At 37.8% G+C, this 22,294-nt stretch overlaps 1 protein-coding gene across 5 annotated transcripts in view; it reads right to left on the bottom strand.

Moving 5' to 3' along the window:
- Positions 1-20,199, bottom strand: part of mast4 (microtubule associated serine/threonine kinase family member 4) — an 85,521-nt gene extending 65,322 nt beyond the window's left edge. For 4 of the 5 annotated variants that reach the window (XM_058618078.1, XM_058618079.1, XM_058618080.1 and 1 more), the window contains exons 1-2: positions 19,647-20,199; positions 4,653-4,806 (exon numbers count right to left, since the gene is read on the bottom strand). In XM_058618078.1, coding sequence (XP_058474061.1) covers positions 4,653-4,806; positions 19,647-19,883 — 391 coding nt within the window. In that variant the 5' untranslated portion in view covers positions 19,884-20,199. Of the gene's footprint in view, positions 1-4,652; positions 4,807-12,815; positions 12,955-19,646 lie in introns of all 5 variants that reach the window. The other variant, XM_058618082.1, reaches the window with a different exon arrangement.
- Between the last annotated feature and the right edge of the window lie 2,095 nt (positions 20,200-22,294).

Raw genomic sequence — 22,294 nt, 5'->3', positions numbered from 1 at the left:
TACTATGTTTCAAAACATTGTGTGCATAGATGTCAGGAAAAGGCACTAAAACACTCATAACCACCCTTTTTTTGTAATTCCCCTCATGAGACTCAATATGCACACTGACACTTACCTGAACTTTTTTTAAAAAAGATTTAAAATCTATAACACTTATAGAGGACAAAGTATAAACTATGCTATAATAACAGCAGCAGGGGTGACGGGAAACCAAACAGGATAAGGAGGGAAAAATGCAGTTCTTCCTTCCTTACTGGTAAAGGTTTTCCTCACAGGAGCCCATCACATCCCAACACAAAGGAAATCTTTCATCAGACACTAGTCATCACTTTCACAAAGAAGGCTATCAAGAGATTTGTTTTAACGAGTCAAGTGTTTTTTCACATTCGCCACAGGTATTTGCAAGGTCAGACTCTGTTCCCAAACATGTGCAGATGCCTGTGTTGTTACAACTCTTTTGCATTAATGTGATTTATTAAAAAAAACTAATACAGAGCCACTGGTCTACAGGGTTTCATTTTTACATGAATGTATCTTGGCCAGAGTCATTATGACAACAAATATCTTGTTTATTTAAGTGAGTTACACCAACCAATTTTTAAACGATAAACTATTCCTCATCTCTTCGCAGATACAAAAACACTCTTCTGCAATTGAGAGAACAAACACTTTAAATTAGTTTTACATTTTATTATGAAATGAAAATTGACAAATCCAGCACAATGAAGTTACTTTAGTTTTTTAAAACTCTTATTTATTTGTATTTTGTTTTATTAAATAAATTAATCTTAGTGGACAGCAGTTTGTCACTTTCAATCCTCATGTTTGTTTTCCTCTGACCTTTGAAGCCTTCAGAATCGTGATTTGGCCGAGGCCATGTTGACGTTTTGCAACCAGAAGTTCAGGGGCATCACATGCAACCAGCTACAATTGGACAATATCAGCTGTCAATCACTCCGTTTTCCACTCCCATGTGCTGGACTTCATCTATTTTCCTCTAAATGGACACAAAAATAAAATTTTTGAAAAAGTATTTTGAAGTGGAGCTGAAAATAGTGAAACAGTGATTAAGACCATTACTGTAACTCTTCAAAAGTTCACTGATATTATAAATAAAGTGAGAAATAGGCACATTTTTCCCATAATGCTTTTGACTTCCATTTGGGACTTATTTTGAGGCTGTGCAGTATATTTTTACTTCCACAATGGCATCTTTGGCAGAATCGGAAAACTATGTCCAATTCCTATTACATGGTCTATGATGGAGAATTTAGATTTTTGTTTTGAAAAATAGACTTCTCTAAACTCCACATGTCCAAGGAAAAGCACTTTATTTTTAAAGCCTGGTCATGCTAATCTAGAGGCATACTTTGGTATTATTTGATTATTAAAAGTTTCAGTATTTACCTCCTAGTAAATATTATCATCATGCTGTTTGCGACCAATTCAAAAGAACTTTAAAAACAAGCATGCTCCCCCAAGTGTTCTGGTACAAACTCACAGGACTGGCAAAGCAAATTAAGTTATGCTCAAATCATGCATTACAATTGATTACATACAATCTCAAATTACACATTTATTACAGTCACCTTGCTTTAAAAAAAAAATCAAGGCAATGAACTTTTGTCATATTTTGTTTAATATCATAGTTCTTTTTTCTCTCCTTTCACAGCTTGTGATAAAAAATGTTGAAAGCTTAAAGAAGAAAAAAAATCACCCTGTGATGTTTCAGTTTTCCAAATTAGAAGCAAACAGTCCACAGCCTTGTTTATTTTATAAAAAAAGAACCATTTATTAGTTATTGTCCTGAGGCAGGAACATATGCTGATGTGATATGGACTTGCACACATCCAGAGGCAGACTACACACTTAACAAAGGCCAGTGTGACTGCAAAATCTACTGGCAGAAAAATAACATAATATTCATCAATATTATCTCACAGTATAAATATAAATTGTTTTAGAAGATTGTTTGTTTGGGCTTCATCTCTACAAAGCAGTGTTGTCCTCTTTCAAACAGACCACCTGTTGTGCTCCCATATATCTACAATAACCCATAAGGTCTCATTCTATTGTGACCACATTTCTGATCAACAAATAAACATACATTTTTTTAAGCCGCACAGTGCCTGGACCCCTTGATTACAGCACTGGCTTCACAGGGTAGAAAACTCACGGGTCGAATAGATGCACTGTAAAGTGTCACACATGATGCTTCTCAGCTGCTCACTGCATTTAGAGCCAGTGGTCACACACAGGAGAACAATAACATAAGACACAAAGGTCACAGATGTAGGTGAAAGAGGGGAGGAGACACAAACTCAATTATACAACACTCCTACATGCGTGACAAAGCAGGTGTGAGATGAGACATTTAGATGCAATCTGCAGCTACAACTCCAGATGTCACTAAATGCTTCACTCGGGTCCATCAAATACTTATTGCTTGTCTTTTACTCACTTATTAAAGATAGTTGCTACCTACTACCAACCTAAATCACAAATCCTTAGATTGTTCTAAGTGACTTCACACATTCACCCTCATCCTATCCTGTAATACTTGATGGCTAATTTAACCCTTCTGTGACCATCCTGTTATCGCCAAAAGGATTTGGCATGCATACTTCTCATTACCGTAACTCCTAGACCGTTTGTTATATCTAGAAAATTCAATTGGATTGGCGATCTGTTGAGGGTGTGATGTTGCCTTGAGCCCTATCTCAGTTGAGATTGGCACGGCACCCCGCGCCAATAATTTGGAGGATAAAGTGGTAGAAGACGGATGATGGATACCGTAAAGCAGAGAAATAGGGCTTTGCGTCCATACACTTGTCATTGTGGTAGCCCTCAGGAAGTCAGCAGAACGACCGTCCAATCACAGACAAGTTTCACAAGCGCGTCTCACGTTTGTGACGTCAGCTTCTCAGTACCGTATTCTAAACAGTTGAATAAGTGCAAGATATCGAAATTCAAAGGAAATTAAAAAGGAAAGGGGAGCAGAAAGGGACAGAAACACTCTTTTCACAATACTACAGCCATAAAATCAATATAAATCCAGGCACGCCTCATTATCTTGATGGTCATAAGAGGGTTAAAAACATTTAACTCTAAAAACTAAATCTGCTGCTTCCGGACTTATAGAGCATTGGAGCCAGAGGGAAACAACCCCCACAGCCATCATCAGTTTTTGATTTGAATGTTGCTGAATCTTCACTCTTGCACAGAGATATACTACGTCAATGTTTCCAAATGTGTCCCCTGATCTCTAAGCAGTAAAAACAAGCAAAAATGAGATGGCTCTCATATGAAACAACCCAAAATAAACCAACTCTGGCAGGAAATGTTGTGAATGTCAGGCTGCAATGATTATTAAATGAATGGTCAACTATTTTGATAATCAGAGTGTTTTTTGCAATTATTAAAACAAGCTTTCTGATTTTTCAGCTTCTTAAAAGTGAATATTTTCTGATTTCTTTGCTGCATAGAACAACATTTTCTGACATTTTATGTAAAGTGAAAAAAAAGGTATTGAGGTTTATGACAGAGGCACTAGATTTGTCACTAGTCACTTTTTTGAAAAAGAAAATAAAAGTAAATAAACTAAATATTCACACGGAAACACACAGAAGAGCTATGGCACTTATAAACAATAAGAGCAGACTCCTGCAGAGAGGGCAGGGCAGCTACTAAAGCAGCTCAATGTTTGTGTACACCATGTCATTCAACTTATCAAAATGGTGAAAATGGAGCTTCTCTCCTGCTTTGGTGCCCACTAAAACATATATGTGTGTGTGTGTGTGTTCGGCAGAGAATGTTGATGACTTTTACATGATTTGATACCTAATTTTCAACCACTTAGCTTTTTTTAAATATCATTTATATTTTGCAAGGTGGGTTGTAACACATTCTCCTGTGGTTTACAAGTTTACATGCACTTAAAATCCACAGCAAATGTTGGCAGGCATGGTCCTGAAATTATATATTTATACTCTGTAGGTCAATGAGGCATTTAGCTTGTTGATATCTGGGTCATGTCGCTGCTGTCCGCAGATAATTATATAATCCCATTGGCTTTAGACGTCATGCTGCACCTTGGAATGGCATTCAGCCAAAGGTGACAATTGATTCTTCTTCTTCAATGCAGTCACAGATGGCCAGTGTTCTTCTAAGAAACACGTATTTCAAGTTTATTCCGCCCCCATCCCCAAGTCCTTTAGGAGGTGGTTAAATTCTCCGACTTCAAAATCACAGTATATAAAATCGACTTTGTCTGTGGTTAGCATCTCATGCGGGTGAAGCCACTGTTAAACAATCACACTGAAGAAAAAGACATTAGAGAGGGAGGACACTCTCGCTAACTTGTGAGGCTTGCAATAATATCACATACTGCAGTGTTAAGCTGATTTAATTTTCCAAGATATTACTTTCACGCGAAAGCCCTAAGATTAACATGAGTTATTGTTTCTCCCTTTGTCGTCAAGTTAACACAAGCTGCAGGAGAAATGGGAGACAAGTGACGGTAGGCAAGTCTCAACAGGGAGGAGAGAGTGATTCAATGATTTCATGTTTGGTTACTTGTGAACTCTTACATATAAATGCACTGGTGTGGCTCTATGAGACTTATATAGGAAGAGCATCCACAAGAGTGTTACCTGTGAGACCACCTCCAAGGCTCCTTCTTCGCATGTGTTTTCCATCTTCACTGAGATGTCGTTTTAATTTGAAAGCGGGACCCAATCCGTGAGACACCTCTGGGTTACTGGACTTCCTGAAGGACATGGATGGAGGGTAGAGGATGTTGTCCAACTAAAAACAAAAACAGCAAGAAAAACAAAAGTTGGTTTAAGTTAAATAAGTTAAGTTAAATAAACATTTCATCACAGTCCAAATATAAACAGTTTTTCCTTTGAAATGTGTTTATATAGCCAAGCAATGCATCAAATATACTAAGCAATGTGAGCCATCTTCCAGATCTTTATGTTGCTTTAAATAAAAATAGAGTGCTGTAGTTGTATGCTAATACAAATGTATTTTCTCTATATTTCGTCATTTAGGAACATTACAAACTATTTAGTTCTTGTTTTTCCAGGTGTGAGACAACAGTCACATGACCAAAGTAGCCGCATTTACTTTTGTTCAGTAAAGTACCACACGAGCAAGAGGGTGCTGTCAATCAAGGTGCTATTGTCCTGTATGCCGACACAAGATAGTTAAGTCTTAGGTTCTTGCCGTTTTAGAAACATTCACACCCTCCTTTGTGGAAATCTAAACTACGTAGTTGTATGTCATAGAGATGTATGCAATATGCCATGGCAAAGGAAAATGTGTATAACATAACATAAAATAGATTAGATATCAGGTGAAAGCTAAATGCTATTACAAGGTAAAAATGTAGGGCAGAAGATTCTCAGGAGTCTTTCATGAAGGCAGCATTGTGTTACCAAAATCTGAGATAAAGCTGCAAATCCAAAAAACCTTAGGTAACCCTAAGGGCAGGGCTCAACTTCTCAAGTGATCTTGGAGGGGGATTCCCACTTACGCCTTAAAAACAAAAGGAGAAGTTTTAATTTGGTTTCTCTTGTTGGGTTTGCAAACCAACAGGGGTAGGTTTTGAATAAAACCCATTTTGGTTACACGACTGTCAGTACCCAACATGACAAAACCTAGCATCTACTTTAAATGTCATCAGAGAGCAGAAAGCAAAACGTTTTCATATTAGCCTGGGTGTTTGAAAGCTTTTACAAAAACACACTTTGACACACTGGACAAGTTGAGTATTCTAGGATGATAATGACCTTACATGAGGCTTGGACCAAATAACAATGACCAGTGGTGTGAGGAAGAGGCCCTCCCTGAAAACACAAAGACGCAAATGGCTCCCGGCATGAGGAGGAAGGAAATATCCTCTGCCTTTCTATGGGATGATTTATGATTGCAGTACTATTAAAGGCAACCAAACACTTTTTTTAAGGGTGGTTTGACTTCTAGTGAATGCAAAGTGTGATATCATGGTTCTAAAATGGGGACATCGATTTATGATGCATTAGTGTTCCACATCAGTCTTCAGCTCCTCTATAAGCTCAAACAGAATCTGTAACATCAGGATCTCATGACCCTGGCATGTTCCAACAGAGGTGTTCATTGTTTGCCTTAAACATATTATCCTCATTAATGGCAGAGGAGACATCACGGTCAGTTCAACTAACCTGTGAATAAGTTTAGAGAAGAAATATCTGAAGACCATTGGCAGGAATGGTGAACATGTGCATTTCATCTGTAAGCCATATCTAAAACATGCATGAATTCCACTAATACTGCAGGTAGCACACACAGTGTTACCTTTGATTTACCATATTGTACCAAAAGGTACTGTATACATTGTATAATTGATATAATTCACTAAAGAGACGGTAAAAAAAGATTCAAGATTATAATGTGACCACACTGACAAGAAACCTTTTTTAGCCAACATTTTTTAGTTAAACAAAAGCCACCGCACAACCACCACCTACATTGACCCAGTAAACACATATGAGAAGCAGAGCTGTGATTCCCAAACTGATTCATTCTCCCTTTTTGTTTAAAATTAAATGTTTTTTAAAAGAAATGCCTTCACGACACAAAGGAAAATGTATGAAAACAATAAGTTGCATGACTAAATGATTATTTGCTAATTTTCTACTGAATATTATTCAGTGGAATACAAGGACAGCCACTGGTTTCTTCTCTTGACTCTCTCCCATAGACAAAATCTGCAAAAGTTCAGTTTTACCTCCAGCCCTGATATCATAGAAACTGCTGTATCGAACAAATTATATTAATATCCAAGGCTTTACTGATGTGACATCCAGTTCGAGGCTTTTATGAATCTAATCAAAATCGTTCACCTATGTAAACAGGAAGTATGCAGCATCACAAGGTTTCACAACTTGCAAAGATGAAGCAAATGTTATTAAACTCACCTGCAACTGGTGACTATGAAACCAGTCACAGGTTTACAAATCAAAGAAAGAAAACTACTAAGAGTACATTTAAAATAGTGCCAGTGCTCAAATGGCAAATGGAGATTGTTAATACATTTATTTTCTATTATTATTTATTTGTTTATAAATGATGTTTTTAACTATCTTGTCTTGTGCAATGATTTATTTGTTATATAGAGCAAAGAAACCAGAAAATAGGCACATTTAAGAGGCTGAAAATCAGAAAACACTCAAACTGACTGATCAGGAATAACCAAGTTAAAATAAACGGCGTTATTTTTTTCAGTAATCAAACTAATTACAACGGCGTTACCAACAATACCATGTGGTGTGTTACTATGATTAAGCTAATTGAAGCGGTTTTCATTCGACCAAACTCTGTCTCAATAGTCAAGGCTACATTTGTCACCCGGATGTTGTCAAAATGCGTCACAGCACCACGATGTTGGCTGTCCCATCGACACGCATCAGCCAATGTTTTTGAAGGATGCATTTGTGCATATCCTTCGCGGGTGTGTAAACCTTTATTTGTGGATAATTGTAAATGAAACACAAAAAAAGAATACATAATTATGACATAATTAGATATCATTTTGAAGCTTTTTGTCGTTTAATATTGACAGAGACTTACTAAGTAAACAGTGGTAGCAGATCAGTGTGTGTTCAGTGTGAAGCTGTTGAAACCCCTTTGTGTGCAAATAAATGCCAGCCAGGTTCATGTGTGTCGGGATAACCATAAAGTTTTCCACCACTTCAGCCCTGGAGTGGTTTTTACGTCTCCTCTTTATTCCTCAACTACAGGCTTTGATTTAATATTGACAGATATTCCAGTGTGGTCGAGAAGTTTCTGATGAATTACACACTAGTGACACGTGACATTACCAGACTTCTGCGCATTGATACACATAAGGCTGCTTAGCAACGGTCCATTACACTACAATATAATTTATTATATAATAAATCATTGTTAAACAGAAAACAACAGACAAGCAATTATTCAACCAAGCTGTGTAATACTGTAAGTCACATTTGCCAACATGTCAAGTGCAGTGAATTACAGGAGTAGTGTAGCCATCTTCACTATGTTTTGTTTAGTGTTTATTCTGAACAAAGAGAAATAATCTAACTGACAAATTGACAAAGAAACAGCTAATTAGTCAACTACCAAAAGCTGCAGTCCTAATACCAAGGTCTACCTTGGAATAACTTGGCATGTAGCATAGAGTACAATCAGAAGGTAAAATGAACCAAACACAGATTCTTCAATGTTGTTATCAATGCATCCTCTAGCCTATGTCCTGCTGACTTGGCTGATTTCTGCCCCAAAAACCAGAAACGTGAGCCTTTTTGGAAACAGTGGAGGGCTGCTACAGCCCTTGATCTGATTTTTAATCAGCCAACCATAGCATTATCACCGAATTTTGATTGATCATCTGGTTCATGAGTTAACCCATATGCTATAAGACATCCACACAGAAAGCTTTGATATTTGTTTAATTTCTGGCAGACCAAAAGATCTCTGTTGATTTTAAGAGTGTGTGTGTAAGTCATCAAGTCATGACTTGATTACAACACCGTATTGAACCAATTGCAGTCAGCTTTCTGTTCACTCATTCACTCATGCCATCACTCAATCCACTTTTGGCAGCAGCCATATTGCCCTTTCACCTACAACCATTCCTCTCTCTGTGCAGCAGAGCTCCAGTAAGCAAGATAAAACCTGACCTGCTCCTCCTTCCTCCATCCTCTTTTCCACCCTCGGCTTCAAACGCAGTCGACAGTATCAACAATCCTTTGTTGTCAAAGCAAAGAACAGACAGCAAGCAGGATGGTGGCCTGCACAACACACACAGTCTGTTGTGTTTACCAAATGAAAGATGAGGTAACCATTACCTATGTGCAATGCGAGACAAAAGAGGCCGTATATCTATATTCATAGGATTGTTTTTTTTACTGTTAGACCATGTGAAACTCCACAGTCAGATATCATGACGATGCCTCTGCAGTCTACAGTACCTAAATCATAATACCCATTTAGCATAAAAATAATATAAAAAATGATTTAACCATATCTGATGCGGATCACTAAAGCATTAAACCTTTCGTAGCTGTTTTTAGTCATTTAGGGCCACTGACAGGAGACAAGTTGTTGACACAATATTGACAAATCCCCTTAAAAGGTAGTTACTGTGACCAATTTATTTTTACACATCCAGCAATTATGTAGCAATTGTATCATTAATTTGGTGTCTGACTGCTATTAACAGCAGAGTAAGTTGTGTTCAATATGGGTTTACATTTATTTGCTTGGGAAACAGTTTTCTGCTGTAGCAATAAACAATGTTATACATGCAGAGTAGACAAGTTAAATAATGACCTGAAAAGCTCTATTAGGCTTTATGGTATAATAATTCTCTCTCTATTCATTAATATAATTGAATAATGTTCACTGTTTTATGATACATTATTATTGTGGAAGAATTTGTTATTAGCAGCTTAATATTCCCTGCCATTAAATATTATAAATAGAAAAAACAGAAAAAGCACCAGTTAAAAAGGAAAGAAAAGAAGCACAAGAAATGGAACTAGGGGCTACGTGCAAGATTTAGCAGAAGAAAAACAAAGAACTAGAGAAAACTAAATATTAATCTAGTATGAAGGATATACGCCATGAGTCACACAAGCCATTAATGGGGGGGAAAAGGAAAGGGAACTTTTTCAATAGTGTGGATAGGATGGATGTGTAGAAAGTAGAAACGCCCAGCAGACGTTTCACTCCTGCTGTTTACCTTGTCCAGTTAACCAGCGAGAACAACTAAGACTTAATGCACTGGAGGTGGGAAAAGACACACGGCTACAAAGATGAGACTTTTTCTATACACAAGCTTACACAGCTACAAAAATAAACCGACAAATGGACAGAACAGCATGAAGTGGACAAGAGCTGTACATAGAGGCGTATATAAGAGTGAGAGAGCAAGGTTGTACTCAAGGATGCTATCCCCAAGGTCAAGTAGTAAACAACCCGATAGTTCAAGCCAAGGAAAATGCAGTGTTTACATACCAGTGTGTGGTTTACGTTACTAGACTGTTGGTCCTGCCTATGACAACAAGTGCAAGCAACAATGTCAATGTTTTTTTTCTTGGAACAGCTGTCAACAGCCCTTGAGACATTGTGTTTTTTACTCAATCAACATGTTTTTTTTTTTGCTTTACAAAGAAAATCCATCTCAAAAAATAAGAGTTAAGAGTCTACAAAGAGCTAATCTGAAAACCTATTATTGCCCCAGGATATTCATTTCCACTTGTTTTATCATCAAGTGTTTATCATTTCACTGAGATGGATGAAAGGAACCTTTTGCAAGTGGATACATCCTGTTTTAATGTCTAGCATTGGTTGCTAAGATACACCGACTACATATTTACCATAAAACAGGAAGGGACCCCACACATCAAGAGGCACTACTCTTTACTGTTTTCCAGTAATCATTTTCCTTTGCTCCACTCATCCCTTTACCTGCCATTGTTTCTCCATTGTATCGTTAACAAAACAACTGCGAACAAGAAGTACTCATAATAATTAAATCAGTCACACATGTGAATATTACTCACTACTTGACTGTGTATTGTTCCAGAAAATTAAGCCATCAACACCACCTCCCCACCCCGTCAGATCTTAGTGCAGCAACTTAAATCTGCAATAAATAATGTTAGAAATCTGCCACATCTGTTTGGATTTTACTTAATCTCTGACAGAGTTCCCAGATTTAAATTCAAGTTACCCCCTGCATTAATTGAAAGCTGCCTTTTCATATAGTTCATTTTGAAACAGTGGTAGAGAACGTAGTTTTTGTTACACAATTGATGTCTACACATGACATAAATCTAAAACACATAACATAATGTTCCTGCCCCAGGCAAAAAAGTCAGCATCTTCACAAGAGAATGAAGACATGAAAATAAGAAAAAAGAAAAGCTGTTCTTACACTGCAGTTCTTATAAGATTACAAGAGAAAATATTTTAAAATAAAGACTTTGTTCAGGGGCACTATTGTGTACATTTCCAAAATAGAATATAAAGGCAGAATAAGCTTTATAACAGTTAACCTCCAGAGTACAGAGTAGCACAGTATATGTGCCGTCATGATCAGGGCACTGATTGATACCTGAAACTTTACAAACTTTATTTCACTAACATATACCGTTTCAAGCAACTAAGCTTGAACTTGGGCCATTGGGCTAATATAGATATGTAGCTGTTAAGGGGTGGCAACAAATATTACATTTATAGCTCTGTGGTAATCACCTACAATGCTGGCATGTGGTCCAAAATAAAGGTGTGACCAGAAACAGTTGATGGTTTATGGTTTAGTTGGTAGCCATTTGGTTTTTTTTTTCAATTTAGTAAAATTTCAGTCAGACTAACATTTGTACATGTATTTAAAAGTCTGATTTTAGTCTAACAAACACAATGTTGCACTTTTTGTGCAATGTGTGTACACAGTGTGAAAAACTGTGTGTTACTTCCTTTTAAAATTGAAAACCCTGTGGAACGATTATAAAAATGTGATCACCATTTTGAAGTGGGCATCTATATCATCTGTGTGTGAACTCCTCACTTGCTGAGAGAACATGCTCATTGCAACCATTTCTCAGGGTCAGCTGCAGTAGAGCAAACTATGTTCTGGCTGACCTTATCACCCAACATCTGTCTTCTTCAACTCCACCCGGACTTCAGTCAGGCCCCAGATCTCTCTTCCCTTGCTCTCTCTGCACTTAAGACCTCAGTATTAACACGAGGAAAACAGCACACTTAAAAGTCTCACGGCCCAAAATCCAAATAACTATGTCATCATAAGTCTCCAAGGGCTACTCTCCATTTCAGTCAACCACAGTACACTTTATTTTTTTCCTTAATACTGTCCCTATTTAAACTTTGTGTGCCCTCCCTGATGGGTAAGGTTTCCTGTGAGCTGAATTTGAGTTATTTTCTACTTCTCAGATATAATACGTATGGTTATATCAATAATAACAATAATAACTAATGCATTGTAATCAATTTAAACCAGTCATTATTTTCACCTATTAAGACATATTTCACTTCAAGCTCCAGTGTATAACTTCTGTTGCCAAGTGTCAATTATGCCCAGACTAACCCCACACCTCAGGTGAACTCTTGGTTTCAGTGAACCAGGGGGGAATTCCTTGACCTTAAGTTTGCTGCAATCTCATTTGGACAGTGTGGGTGTTGCACCTTCTGCAAAACATATCACTCTGTCACCTCAGACATGAAAACACAGCGAGTCTGGAGGTCCGAAAAAAAAATAACTTGCTATTCTGGTGTATTTTAACAGGTCGTTAGACAACTACTTTTATCTACAGCAGTAAGAAAACACAATTGACTCAATTAATAATTCAGAGACAGATTCAATAATAAGTCGTCATTCAACTAGTCCATATGTATCAGGTTGTTTTTTTAAACCTGTCAGTTACACCATGGCCAATTATTTTACTTGGTAAAAGTTGGGGGGGGGGTTCCACTTTGAAATGTACGACCCTCTCAATTTAGCATTTACAAATAATGAATGAACATTTAACATTCATAACACATAAGATAACATATTTCAAGCATTTATAAATGTACAGTATTTGTTAACATAACTTCTCCTTGGAAGACATGTACAACAATGTTTTTCTATATAATCATTAATGTACTGCCAATACCCTAGCATCTAAAAGAAAATACTCAAAATAATCCACAGTAATCAAAATCACATTAAAAATGCCTTCTTATTTATCAAATCAGCAGTGTCACCAGCAGGTGCCTCTTACCTTGCTTCCCTCAGATGATGTACACTGACTTACAGTTAAATTCCAACCCAGAGACATTTTTGTTCAGGCATCAACACACTAAAGCCGCTGTATCACCTTGAATGCTCGGTCATAACAGACTGTTTGATCGAACCCAGACCTGCATGCATACAAAAAGACAGACGAGTCAAAAACCAAAGATGGTCCCTTGAAAGACAGAATCCACAGAGGGAGTTTAAAAGAGTCTTAACCAGATTGTGGTAATCCTCTTAGCTGTGAAGTGTACACTGACACTGGACAATGTCCCTGTGATCACCCTGGTTGGCTGCCTGCTTAAATAATGGCAGCTTTTCTTTTTTTTTGGGGGGGGGGGGGGCACACCACAAGGTTATAACCACTGCAGCTAGTTAAACATTGCCAAACTGAAGAAAAAGCACCAATGCAATACCCCACAGTTGACCCTTTAACATTGGGTAAGTATAGTACAAACACATTTAACAACCAAAGATTATGTCCAACTAAGAAAGAAGGCAGAGAGGCGAAAGGTACTTGGTTTGCGAAATTAGAAATCTTAAAATACATTTGATTGCTTTAATCTTTATTCAATCTCTAAAATGGTATTTACCCACTGTCCCAACATCACCGTCCACAGAACAATGCAATATACAGACTAACAATAACAACACTTAGTGAGCTGAGGCATCACACTGTGTGCCAGTTGAGTCACTGTTTTCTTAGGAGGAAGCCCAACCCAGGAGCCACCACATCTAAGTAGTTGACTTCTGTGAATAAACTTTTACTTGTCTACTCTTGCTCTAGATTTGTATGATCTGTATAAGCATCACCAACACATCACTGTCATAGAGAATTGTCCCCAAAGCTCTTTGGGATCTTAATGTGATGAAAGGTATATTAAAATCAATACACAGATAACACAGTTGGACTGAATTTCCATCACTGTGTAATAAGTCTAAGACAACCAAGAATAGTGGCAACAGTTAACCTGACAACTGTTTACAATGTTGAGGCACTTCAGGACCAAACAAAACTGGCCTGGTCTGGTCTGAGAGGAGCAGCAGTGTTTACAACCAATATATGGTTATATAAAAGAGTTAACCATGAATCTAAAATGACCTCCCTCCCCTCCCTTTACACTTGTTAGCATCAATCAAAACCATTTGTCTTCATCGTATAACACAGGCACTGCTATCTGGACCAAATGAACGTGTCACTGATGAGATGAATGTGTCCTGCTAATCTAAACAGAGTGGCTCTGACCCAACAAACAAAACCTCCCAGCTGTTTTAATCCTGAAATTAATTCAGTCTGCCGAGTGTCACACATGGTTAATTCTTATTTGAACGAACCCATTACTCACTGCAGGGCAGTGTGACAGTTTGCTCAAACTAAACTGCTCCACAGGGCAGTGCTGATAAAGACATGTTTCTTTTTTCTTTATGAAGTCATTCTCTTTTCCTAAGTCAATGCATGTGGGCTGGGGCTGTTTTATAGAGCCATATAAATATTGACTGTTCTCACAGTGAAGACCGTTCAAAATGATTTGACTACTGCGTACAGTACACACGGACACAGACACACAACAGCTGACAGCAGCAGATGAATGGGTGTTAACTTAGTGTAATAAGTCCAATGTCACTGAAAGAGAAACAGGCTATTAGAAGGAAATTAACATTCAGTTAGTAATGAAACAATACACAGAAAATTTGATGGAAAAACCAGGGTTACTTGAGCTAATAGGTTTGTTTCATCATGCCAAGAGGAGGCGTTTGTATTTAAACATTGTATGAAACACATTTTTTGTGGCGAACTTGTTGGCAAAATGGTTTATTTACACACCCAGCAGTTACTTATGAGGAAACGTAATTATTCATTTGGAGCTTTGTTACAAGCCACTTAGTGAGTGCAGCTTCAATGGACTGCTTTTAGTTTGGTATTTGACACTCACAGATGCATGTGTGATAGATCTGACTCTTTAGCTGCCAAATGCTCCAATATGTCTGTCGGTCTGTACAGATAGAGCACAGCTCTACAGTTTTTAGAGTTTTATCACTATGAACAGCTGCTGGAACATTTGAGAGGAGTAAGAATGAAGCAGCCCCAGAATAAGCAGTCCAGGAAGACTTACAACCAGGTCATATGTATGCCGTTGATTATGGACCTGTTATCTTGTTTTCACACAGTCATTGGATGTTTTGTTTTATAAAAATACAACACGTAAAAATAATTTAACTTAACTATTCGGCATGCTTGAGCAGAGCACATTCTGCAACTAACCCCACCACTGGGGAAGTGGCTCTGTTTGTTTTGGTGCTTACACTGTGTGCCGAGGATAATCCACCTCACTGTCAAGTAACTACTACACCAACATCTGCAGTCACTGCCAAGCCTGAAAGAATAAGCCAAGCGTGTGGGAAGACAAAGAACATTTTTTCTCTTGGGAATAATATCTCATTGCTGTAGCAAAATGCCCTCTGATGTATGCTAAAATTACCTGCTGACTTTAAGCTTTTATGACTTACACATTGGTGGAAATACAGGTTTTAGGGATTACACATTGTTGAAATTGCAACATAAAGCTACGGCTATAATCCACAGGGTCATTTTTTTTTTTTTTATTGTTAGCGTAGCAGGTGAAAATATGGGACACATGATTTATGACTATGAAAGAATATAAAAGCAGAAGGACATGCAAAGATATGGAATACAATGATTAACACACCAACACATTATGTAGCTGCTGCGTTCAACACACTTATCTTAAATCTACAACTGTGTGTAAAACTTCTACATGCAGTTAAATACACAGAGGAATCCCTGAGGTCATTTACAAAAGCATCAGGTTCTTTGATATGTTAACATTAGAGAGACAAAACAAAATCCATAAATCATTAGATTAAATGAATTTGTGTTGATCCAGGCTTCACATGTCAGATTATCAAGCTGCAACAATAAGACTAAGAAATTAATAGTCAACTGAAAAAAACTGCTCAAAAACAAGATGTTTTAAAAAATCCTAGTTGTATCACTGAATAGGTTTAGCTTTTTGAATGCTGCTCAAAAAAAGGTCAATTTAATGGTGTCGATTTAAAATGCTTTAATCATACTTTTGGAAAAATAAACAATTACACTGTACTGTGTATCTGGCCTATTTTACAAGCTAACTTCTGAGTAGCCTGCAGAACATAACATAGTTATGGTATGTTTACAGACAGTGAAAAGCAGGTGCAACTGCTGCTACTTTCAAACTTGCAATGGCATCATTTACAGAGTTCACACAGTTCACATCCAGTAAGAGACAAAATCTGTTTATAAAACTGGACCCTATTACTTGTTTAAATATCTTACTGTCATTTTATCTTGTGCATGAAAGCAAGGTTTATGTGTAGGATATTCTCATCTCAGCTGTAGATAATGTTCTCCGTTACTGCCCACAACACTGGACTGATTTAGATGTTTGGAATGGATGAAGACACGCGACGACACTGAGATGTTGTCAAGATTGGCATTAAACCAAAAAGTTAGACAAAAACCATGGAGCTCCATAGAAAGCAGTGCACCCAATGAAATACTGCACTCACACTGGGATTGGATACAGAGTGTTAAGCTGCTAAGCATGAAGAGTTGATGTCATGTAGCTACTCTGAAGACTTCCCATGTTTAAATGCACAGCAGCAAATCAAAAGTCAAAAGGTTAGAGTTCCCTGATGAACTCTTATGTAATATCATCAGAAGGCTGCTCTGCACTGCCAGGTCATCTGACCTCCTGCGATGTTGGTGTCTATTAAATTAAGTCTGACAGTTCAGGTTACATCTCTTCCACTGGCAGCTTAAGAGAGGTCACTGGTTTTAAATTCACTTCTGACGTACAGTTTAAATGCATATGGAATAACAGCCATAGTGTTCATCCAATTCATGGAGTCCTGGTTCAAAATAAGAACAGCTGGGCCTTTAAAGTCTACTTTAATTTGTTTAAAATACAGTTGGACAAAATGTCATAATCTGATTTTCAATGATGCAGAGCATTAACAAAGACAACAAGCAACACTACAGCACAACAGATGTAACTGTGTGACAACAAAACAAAAGGCTAATATTTAAAACAGTTGCAGGCCGATTGCCAAGTAAACCCTTAAAATAACCATGCCTGACAAGAGATTGATAATAATACTAAAAGTCTCTCCGAAATCTGTTCTAGTATGAGGAACTTAACGCACCAGCCAGATTGAGTGCGGAAGCCAGAGTTCATATGCAGCAGTAATTTTAGAAAAGTGCATTTAGGCCACAGAGATGAGTGTTAAGATGGTAAATGGAAGGGCCCAAGTGAAGTGACAGCTGCATGTCTTACACCAAAATTACAAGACATTGTTCCAAAAATGTGGGGGGAAATGTTATTTTAGCCAAATAAATACATTTAAATGACATAGGAAAACTAAGAAAGAAGATGAAAGAGGAGACCAGACTTGGTCCTTGGCCCAGCGTCGTCTGTGATCCCTCTGCTCTGTCGCCAAGCCACATAAACAGAGCACCACTGTTGGCAAACAGGACACCGCCCTAGGAGTTAGTTCCAGGGGATGTTGGCACCTGACAAGACAGTCTAATAAGTTTACAAATACTGACAACATGGGAGGGGAATACAGTTTGGGCCCAACTGCAGATCTGGGTATTTGCATTTTCCAAGAAAGAAAGCAACTAAGTGTTCTGTTTCAAATATGATGACTGCACCTTTCTTGGCCTTCCCAATTAGATTCAGTCAGCGATGTTCTGCTGAACCACCTCGAGGCATTGCATCCGAGTGACTGTGACTCAAAAATGAATAATTTTCTGTGTTTTCCCCAGCCACTTCTATTAGACAGCAAACCACACCTACAGCATCAAGTCATGTGGCAAGACGTAAAGGACTGTGGGTTTTTAAAAACTCAACACGCCCTTGCATGTTTCAAATTTAATTGTTCTTATCCCATCTAGTCAAACCAGTATATGCAGGAGCATCAATGTAGAGTCATTTAAAAAGCAGAACCATAATGCAGAGCTACCTGAATGAAAAGTCAGAGACATGGATTCTTGTTTACTTCATAAATACCACAAGACATTAGGCTAGTTATGTGCCGGTATAAACCAATTATGCAAATGAGTGTGATGACCCATTGCCACAACAAGTTGTTCCACTCCACCAGGTAATTTAAATGAAAATACACCACTAGTCACTTTATTTTAAACCACAAACTAATGAATTATTATGAATATTCTCAAATATTCTCTAAATGTGATTAATATATGCCTTGATATAAAACATATCCCTCTATAACTGTCTGGGTGGTTGGTGTGTCAAGAGTTTAAGTTCTTTAAGCTCCGTCTGTTAGTGTAGGTTAAAACACTTTATGGATGTTTTCCCAGAGTCAACAAAATGGTAAAAGAGTAAAAACAGTAGAGCTGCAACTAACGATTATTTTCATAAACGATTAATCTGTCGATTACTTTCTCGATTAATCTGTCGATTACTTTCCTGATTAATCGTTTGGTCCATAAAATATCAGGAAACCTTAAAAAATGTTGATCAGTGTTCGTCAAACCTGGAAATGATGATGTTCTCAAATGTCTTGTTTTGTCCACAAACCAAAATTATTAACTTTTATTTATTTGTTATCAGTTTAAAGAAATGAAGAAAATACTCACATTTAAGAAGCTTAAACGGAAAAACAAAAGTTAAGTTAAATTGTTAAAAATTAAATTAAGCGGAACTCTTGTTTTAATCATGAAAAAAGCTTCGAACCGATTTATCTATTATCAAAATAGTTGTCGATTAATTGAGTAATCGATGAATAATTGATTCATCGATTAATTGTTTCAGCTCTAACAAAACAAACAAAAGAGAGAGAGAGAGAGAGAGAGAGAGAGAAAGAGAGAGAGAGAGAGAAGAACAGAGTATCTAAACTAAAAAAAACTATACTGGGTAATTGATTATTGATCAATTATCATTTCCAGGTATGAGAAACACAGATCAATATTATTCAACATTGTATGGACCAACGGATTCCCCAGTTAATGAAAATAATTGACAGATTAATCGATTGTGAAAATAACCCTTAGTTGAAGCCTCTAATCGAAACTATTAAGTATCGAAAATGATTGGATCTTTATTAAACAGTGTCAGGACAAATTAAATGTCTGGCCTTTACAGTTGAGGTCATTAACAACACACAACAACAGGAAACATGAAGGAGATTCACTTTGGCAGCCTCTGGAATTTGGCGGTACAATGGTTTTTTCATGGTTTTCAAATCAAACTTTGGAACAACATATTTAGCCAATTGCAAAGGTCGTAATTTAAATTGTTTTTAAATTTAAACTTTTGACTGTTTTTTTAAATGGAACTCACAGATGTTGGAAACAATTCCTAACTGTTCATTTCCATATTTGTGTTAGAATATAGAGGAGTTACTGGTTTGACTTCACTAAAGCTTTACTTTGAGCAAATTAGTTGTTTAGCCCTGCTGTTGACATAATTAGAATTAGAAAGATGTACATCTGCATAAAAACTAAATCAGACAAACAAATGAAATATATTTACATTCATTTATTAAGGTTTTCTTTGCTTTTCCATTTAAAAAGTTCACATGCATCTAACCATTTCGTTTCCTGCAAGGTTATTTGACCATCAGGTGGAATGTCAAACCCACTTATACCTGTCATTTTCTTAAAGGGCGACCCAATATCTATAATAAATAAATAAATAAATAAATAAATCTTATATATTAACCAAAAAGTATTTTCAGAGGGAAACAGAGACTCATGCCTAACTCAAGTCATCTCCAAACTGTGTGTGGTGTTTACCTTTTCGTCTTCGTCTTCTTCATCCTCTGTTGTTGCTTCCTCCTCGCGGTGCTGTGTCTTTCCATCGCCCCCCACTTTGTCCACGCTCTCGGTGTCCGAGCTGTGACTCTCTCCACTGACTTCAGTTGTTGTTTCTTCAGCCTCGGACAAAGTTTGTGAACCGGACGACGTCGACAGGCTCTCACTGCGGGTCCTGGCAGCAGCCGCCGCCGCCGCAGTGAGCAGGTTGTGCTCCATAGTGTCGTCCACGTTCACAACAGCGCCATAAAGACGCAGTAATTAGCCGTTTAAACGCACCTGTGACTTCATGTTCCTGATGAGCTCGTGTGTGTGACAGAGAAAGAAGACACCGCCTTCTGACACGAACAGCAAAACAAAGTCCCACTCTCTGCTCAGATATTCACCAAAACTTTACCGTCACGCCTGAAGGTTCCACTCCACAGTTAAAGCTGTTGCTGTTGCTGCTGCTGCTGCCCCTCATGTGGTCGCGCTTGACATCCACAGCAGCGTGTGGAGCCCACGACAGTGGCTGTCACTCACTCACTCACTCACTAAGTGCGCGCACACAAGTGAAGCCGTTGGTGTGGTGCTCCCAAATAAACCACGCCCACAACGTGCGAGAGTGGGCCAATCAGATGAAGAGCTGCTGTCAAACACAGGGGAGGCACTTTTAACCATCTTTAGATGTGAAGGTTGTGGTGGGCACGCGCACTACTAACGAGCAGGGGTGTCACACACATAAAACCAGGGCCCAGTCCATTCAGCCCCAGTGGGCCCCCTTTTGATTCTGACACTGTTGCACCTGTGAGTAACACATTAATCTCAGCATATTTAAAGCTGGGGTGGTCAACATAGTTTTGGGATTAAGGTGTAAGTGGTCTGTATTTCTTAGCACTTTTCTAGTCTTGATGACCACTCCCACTTACATACATCTGTGAATTCCGACTTCCGACATCAGCTGGAATGCACCATTATTACCTCCTACGAGGTTTTAGCATAGACTGTGTGTAAAATGGATGTAGTTTTCCATCAAACTCCTTTTATGAAGCTGTTTGAAAACCCAGTCACCTGCAACCAGGCACATACTGAATGATACTACCTGCCAGGGATAATGTTTACTCACAGTATAAATCAAGTAAGAAGTAGACTCATGTTCCCACAGGCTTCCATTCAAATGCAGTTATTTTTGCAACCAGCAGTCTCGCCCCCTGGTAATTATTTATTACAGAATACAGATACTGTTGCACCTGAGGGGAACAGATTAAATTAAGCATATTTAATGGCAACATATTTTTGGTGTTATGACCTCCAGCACGGAGGTTGTGTGTGTGTGTTTTTAGCCATGTCTGTTTGACTGTGAGCAGCATGACTCACAATTTTCTGGGGCTGTAGTTTATTAACCAAGGAGGAAATGCTTAGATTTGGGAATCAAGATCGTTTTATCTGACTTCTTAACATTTGTTGACCTTGTAAGATAAGGTAGTGTAATGACACGATGAGCAGTCTTGGCAGAGACTTTCCCTCTCTTAATGATTTTTCCTTTTTTTTAATCAATAAACCAGGTGACCTTAGAGAGAGAGCTAGACCCCCCAAGGTTCTGTTTTACAGCTCACAGTCACAGTGTAGTTCAGAAAGAGAGAAGGCACCTCCTATTGGCTGCTCCGCAAACAGCTGATCATACTCACTGTTGTTCTGGCGTTGATGTCGACTGACGACACCACAAAGCAACCTAAAACATGGAAAAGAGAAAATAATAATCACACAATAATCAGTTTATGATATTTCTCCCAAACATCTTGCATCTAAAGATAATACCGAAAAGAAGCTGTTAGACGAGACGAGTGCATCACTCCTAAAGCACAATCTATTTATATATAATATTTCCCTCCGCGTCATATTTTTCATATTTTAACGTTGGAAATTACGATCAAGTGTTAAGTTTCAGATGTGAGGTGAGAGCAAAGAGGCTTTTTTTTCCCTCCTTCTTTTAGGCAGATGAATGTTGAAAACATCATTTTCGTGTCAGACGCTGCACAAACATTCTGCTCAGTGAAGCTCAGAAGTCTAACGTGAAGTAAAACCCACATTAGTGGTCACATTTAAAATGAAGTTCAGAAATAAATTGTATAATGATAGAATAATATAGAAATAATCATGTTACGTTTATCTTGACATATGCACAGGACTGAAAAGTGCAGTTGGAGTAATATGAATAAGAGAAAAAGTACATGTTTCTACAATAGCCCTGTGTGTACAAACCAAACAAACTTGGCTCTAGAGAGCGACCCACATACATTTTTACGTGTTACCTGAATGCTAAGATAGCCTTCAGTGCATGTTTTAGAGCGGAAGGTTATGCCAGGGTCATTAGATCCGTCTAAAATTATACACACTGATCTTTTACATGTCATGAGTTACTTACTGCCACTGAGTGCAGCTGTATGTCAGTCAGGAAATAGTTTTATGATCATTTATTCTACAAAAATACTCCAGTACTACACCAGGACATTCAACACAGACAGATCATTAGAGTAGAAAAAAACAAAACAACAAGATTAATTCAATTCAATTGCTGCTATTAACTGAGACAGCAACTTTAAATCACACATGTTTATCTTCTGAGACAATCTAAGTTGATTGTGTTTTTG

This window comes from Solea solea, chromosome 19 (assembly GCF_958295425.1).
Source record: "Solea solea chromosome 19, fSolSol10.1, whole genome shotgun sequence".
Lineage (NCBI taxonomy): Eukaryota > Metazoa > Chordata > Actinopteri > Pleuronectiformes > Soleidae > Solea > Solea solea.
The sequence above is the reverse complement of the archived record's forward strand: the minus strand, read 5'-3'. Positions and strand labels throughout refer to the sequence as shown.